This window comes from Eptatretus burgeri, chromosome 9 (assembly GCF_056783735.1).
Source record: "Eptatretus burgeri isolate ZD-2024b chromosome 9, Ebu_testis_v1, whole genome shotgun sequence".
NCBI lineage: Eukaryota > Metazoa > Chordata > Myxini > Myxiniformes > Myxinidae > Eptatretus > Eptatretus burgeri.
This window is the reverse complement of record NC_140969.1, coordinates 61,435,735-61,441,390: the sequence shown is the minus strand read 5'-3', so window position 1 is coordinate 61,441,390 and position 5,656 is coordinate 61,435,735. Positions and strand designations below refer to the sequence as shown.

Genomic DNA, 5,656 nt, shown 5'->3' with positions numbered 1-5,656 from the left:
TATCAAGGAGTAATTCTCTGCAGAATACTGTAATTAGAATTGTAATCACTTCAGTTTCTGGCAATCCTTACAGCTTACTTTAATCAAAATAGTGTCACCTATCATGATTCTAACGTGAACTTAAAACTGCCAGCAAGTACATGAGAATACACCTTCAGTTCTCACTGCATTATTTTTGCTGAATATCAAATAATACTGTTCCATATAAACTTCTGATTATCAACCATGCAATGCTTGTTGCAAGGCCGAAAACGCACTCTTAAACATGCCCTCATGACGTGTAAAAGTTTGTCTTTTTAACGCTTGTCATTCGATTTTGATTTCGCATTCGATAAATCACTCTTCGGCAATTGGAGACCAACTTTGAATGAGTAATCACACGATTAACGATTCTATACACATACAACCCTTCAACTAAACACCTTTCATAAATTCGGCCCTGAGTATCAAGCAAGAAAGCAGCACTTTTACTGTCTTTGGTATGACTTGACCAGGATTCAAACCTCTGACCTCCCAGATTTAGAGTGGATGCTCTAAACACAGAGCAGATGCTCCCAGCAGACGCTATATTTAACTTGCATTTCCGTTTGGCTTTTTCTCACAAGGACACTTCGGAAATTAACAGTATTCAAGTCAGAACTTTTAATGATTGCTTACGACTTCAATTCAATGAAGTAACTGCATCCACATCAACTACCCACAACTGGATCTGCACTGGATCTTCCAGTATACGATGATGTGAGCTCTGTTTAATTTAAAGTATAATAAAAAATAATTAGATCCAATCTTACCTGTAATATCGCACTTTAGATTTTTCAAAAGGGTATCAAATTTTTTTTCTGGTGATTATAATTTAATTCAAAGAGGACAATAATTCCATCTTTTTTTTTTGACAAAAGCTCAAAAATGCAACATGCGATCCCATAGAATAACAGCAGAAATTGCAAGTTGATTACAATAACCAGAATACTTTTTTTTAATTCATACTCGAAGCACCCCCTGGACGCATCCACACAGGGACATACACCAAGACCAAGCTCCTTTTACATGATAGATTATTGTCATATAAATCCACTTTATAAAGAACAATTTATAAGGCCTATTTATACAAGAGCTAACCCCATTTTTAGGAACTTGCAGAGTATCACTCTATGGGCGATCTTGTTCAAATCATGCAACATGTTCTTCTGACGCATGCCTATACACCCCCCCCCCCCCAAAAAGAAAAGGTAACCGACAGCTATGTATTGGCAAAAAAAATTAAAAACCCGGGTTTACGTGTATGAAGCAAAGTATACCGACTGCTTATAGTTCAAAACACCTAAAGGGACTGAAAAACGTGGGGACAGGAATACTGCACTGTAAATGGTGGAGACTTGCAATACCCTCTCCCACCTGGAGGTGGCGCTACCCGATACACATTTTCAAAGATAATTTGCGTCCCCTCTTCTCCCCTCCCCAGCAAAGATTAAAAACATAAAATAAAATAAAAACACTCCTATACATTAACTGGGGCCATGCTAATCCTATGTAACGAGTCTGGATGCAAAATTTGCCCAGAACTGTAGTCGTGCGACCGACACACGCGCGCACGCACGCACGCACGCACGCACACACACTTATTAATACAAGTTAAATGTTTGCAGCCCGAGGATCTCATGGCTCTTTTATCTGGTATGCAGGTGCCGATAGGTTTATGGATGACATTGCAATCATGATTGGGTATAGGCCCTTTCCATTGATGAAATGGTGTTGGGCATACATCACCCCGGCCGTCTGCTGGGTAAGGACAGAAATAAGATGTTTGTTTCAATGCTTACTTTTTCATCATTTTTATCACATACTAAAATACGCAATTGGGTGGATGTTTTTTTTGACCGCAATACAGTTGGTCGTTACTTATCCAATCTGAACCAAACTTGACAGGAGGATTAAGGGTCACAGGCTTGAAGTTGGAGCAACTTAATTTGGCACCGCCCCCCTTCCCCCTCCCCAATGAAGTTTTCCACCTTGGACAAAATCCATGTTATGGTGTTTCTCCATGCTAAGATAGCTAATCGTGGCTTTTTTTCCAAGGCCGCTTCTAATAAAAGTAATAACAACACCAATGATAATAGTATACGTATTAACGTTATTACAAAACGATATTAATACTAATAATAGCCCCCATCCCAAAGGGTTTTTTTCCTCCTTGGAAAAACACTGTATTAATGTGTAGCTTATCATGGCGTTTCATGGGGCAAACCCACCAGAAGTAAAAAATATAATAAACGACAAACACACATGATTACCTTTTTAACCAGTCGCTGCTGCTGTTCAACACCAAACTGAAAAATTGAGGAATCCCAACATCTTTGAGGAATTCTATATTTAATCACGTCCACCACGGACTAACAGACCCGAGCCGAGATCAATTGCAAGCTCTATACCCCAGACAGGATTATAACATAACCCTTCTTGCCGCTCTCGTAGGGAATGCGTGTACTCGTATTATTAAATTAAAGTGTGTCAGTCTGTCAATTTACTTATAGAATAGAAAACGGGTTGGCCGATCTATCCAACACATGTGCAAAATTTGGTGGAGAAGTGCCCAGCGTCATATCAATAGGCACAAAATAATTTCACCCTCCCCGTGAGGGTGAGTTAATGACTTGCGATTTTTGCCAGTGCACATGGCACAGTGGACATGGTTTCGTGACCCCTGCCGGAGGGAGAGGGTATTTATTACAAGCCATGGCCGCAAAATGAATTTGCCAGTGAGAGCAGGTATTTCTCGTCATTTACTTCGAGAGAATTTGCATTCTCTCCACCCCCTGAAGCCCTGCGGCTCTGAGTTTTTTTTTTTTAACTAACATCTAACATCTAAGCCAAAAAACTAACATCCCGATTCCGTCCAGTCGTCATAATGTTCCCACTTCCTGGGAGTATTGAATTGAATTTTATTTCCACATCGTGTTTCTCCAATACAATATTTGTGGACATGTGAAGTCAAAGCAATTATGCTCACATCAATGATTGAAATTATAAAGAGATCAACACCAATAATTAATTTGTGCTGATACAATCCAATACGAGACTCAGTCCTACACTCGACTCTTTGTCATATTGCTGTGAGCCTTTCTCATGTTCATGTTTTTTTTTTTTTTAAACATTATTATTTTATGACCATTTCTCTCCAGGGAATTTTCTTCTTTCATACCATCAACTACAAGCCACTGATCTATACCACCTACGTTTATCCATGGTGGGGGGAAGCAATAGGTTGGTGCTTTGCCTTGGCATCAATGCTCTGCTGGCCTTGTATTGCAATCTACAAGCTGAGCTCTTTAAAAGGCTCTTTAAAAGAGGTATGTTGGCACTTCACTCATCTCGTTGTGCAGTTTCCTAATACCGATTTTTTTTACCGAATACTGTGTTGGTTTTTCAACAAGCAAACTGTACTACAAACCCTACATTCAGTTGAATGTCAGTTTATAGAATGCGACCAGGAGTGTGGATTTTAAAATAATTTATTTGGTTACAAACCTTTGGAAAATTGATGAAAGACCAATCAATTTAGAGGTTGATCATTTATGTTTTCAGCATGAGTAAGTCACTCTTCATTTGTCATAAATCATTTTTTTGTGTTTTTTATCTATGTCTGGCGATTGAAACAGAGATGGAACATCCTTACAATGCCAATATGGTCTCCCCATCACGCGGAGTACCTGACCATCGATCGAGATCATGAGACCAAAAATACCTAGACATGCTTTGCTTGCCTGTCTAATCGCCACAACTCCAAGCAACCCTACCCCCTCCCCCCTGAAATTTCCTTTTTCTAATGGCATAATGCAATTTGTTTAAGGATATAATGTTGGCTGGCTCATACCAAATGCTCAAAGTAAATAATCAAATTGGTTTCTGCTTCATAATCAAGTTTAATATAATGGTAACATTACATGATTATGCAGTCGCACCAAGATTAAACTAGACAGAATTTGATGTCGGACAGATACGCCTCCGCCCACATCAAATCTTTACTTTCTCCAACTTCGACTTAAAACCTCAATATCTAAACTATACATATACATCATGGTACATGTACTTAGGTTAGTTCAAATCCCAGAGCAAAATGGTATTACATCAATCGGAGTGTTAATGCAAATTCTGAACCTTGACCTTTACGTAACAAATTGTCTATCATTTCCACGCACTGTGGAGGTTTATACATACTTATACCAAATTTGATTGAAATCCCTTCAGTTGTTCTCAAATATCACATTTACCTGACATGATCTCTGACCTTTGACCTCTTGATGCCAAAATCTAATCATCTCATCTTTGCATCATAATATATGTACTTATACCAAATTAGGTCAAAATCCCACCAATGGTTCACATCAAGTTAGCAGAGAACATAATTTTTACCTAATGGGACCTCTAACCTTTCTTTTTTTTTAAAACATGCTCTAGGCTCCTGGAAGAGCGATGGCACAGAACAGATGGCACAGGACACAACACAACAAAACAAATGGAACAACAGGAAAAAGGGGAAACAGCAGGGTGGAAGGAGAAAGTAGATGGAGACGGACAAACAAGGGATGCAGGTAACAATGAGGAGTATGGGAGAATGGAAAGGGTGGATAATATGGATACATAAGCAAAATTTTGGGAGGAATGGGGGGGGGGGGTTAATGGATGTAGAAAATATGATTTTAGATGGGGGATGGATGGGGGAGATGGTGGTGAACAGCTGTTTGGGAGACCTGGAGAGATGAATGAGCTTGAATAGAGTATGGAAGGCAGGGGAAAAAAATAAAAAGAATAAATGAGTGGATGTGAGCAGTGGTTCTGGATTTAGACAGTTTCACAAGGAGGGGATTGCTGGTGGACCACCTTTGTCCTGCAGATACCTGCGGTGGGGGCGCTCATGATGAGGGCCCCCAAAAATCGAATCAAATGTCGAATAAAAAGTGTTAGTAAAGTTTAATCAAATCCATAAGCACCTCCTAAGAAAAAAAAAATAGCGTTACGCAATTTTTGAACAGCCCCATATTGGGGTGAAACATCTGTGACCGTGTGACAAATCAGCTCGTTCTGATATAACCGCGGCAAAGGCTGACATGGATGAGAGGTGTTGAGTTACTCTTTTAATAGCACAATAAATGTGTTTCCCAATCGTGCTTTTATCTTCTAAGCGTGCTTTGAAAGCGCGTTTTTCAATCGCCCGTTACCAGATTTTGAAAGCCAATTCACTCGCCCTTAACAGCAAAGTTCCGAACCTCAAATGACCACGTACAGGTTTTTATGAACAAAAGTTTTATCACAACAGAGAGAGTGGGAAGGCGGAAGAGACAGACACACACATCAAGACCGAGGTAACAGATATAAAGTAAATCCCTTGTTTGGAATTACTATGAATCTTATTCATTCACATGGGAACATGGGACAGACAAGGCACAATGTCTGTTCTGTTATTCTTTGTGAATAGAGGGACCCTCATGGGTCAACTCAGGTTCTTCACCCCATAATCTAATCAGTTCATCTTTACATTATTACATATACTTGTACCAAGTTTGACTTGGATCCCCTCAGATGTTCTTAAGTTATCGCGATAACGAAAACCTATCACGGAAGCACGGACAGACGGCCAACCCAAAAGCATATCGCCTCT

The 5,656-nt window shown here is 39.6% G+C and overlaps 1 protein-coding gene across 7 annotated transcripts in view; it reads left to right on the top strand.

Moving 5' to 3' along the window:
• The window catches only part of LOC147020195 (sodium- and chloride-dependent creatine transporter 1-like), a 119,131-nt gene extending 114,123 nt beyond the window's left edge, over positions 1-5,008 (top strand). For 5 of the 7 annotated variants that reach the window (XM_085895325.1, XM_085895320.1, XM_085895318.1 and 2 more), the window contains 3 exons: positions 1,683-1,783; positions 3,180-3,347; positions 3,657-5,008. In XM_085895325.1, the coding sequence (XP_085751451.1) occupies positions 1,683-1,783; positions 3,180-3,347; positions 3,657-3,746 (359 nt within the window). In that variant the 3' untranslated portion in view covers positions 3,747-5,008. The remainder of the gene's footprint in view (positions 1-1,682; positions 1,784-3,179; positions 3,348-3,656) is intronic. The other 2 variants (XM_085895323.1, XM_085895319.1) reach the window with 1 other exon arrangement.
• The last annotated feature ends 648 nt before the right edge of the window (positions 5,009-5,656 follow it).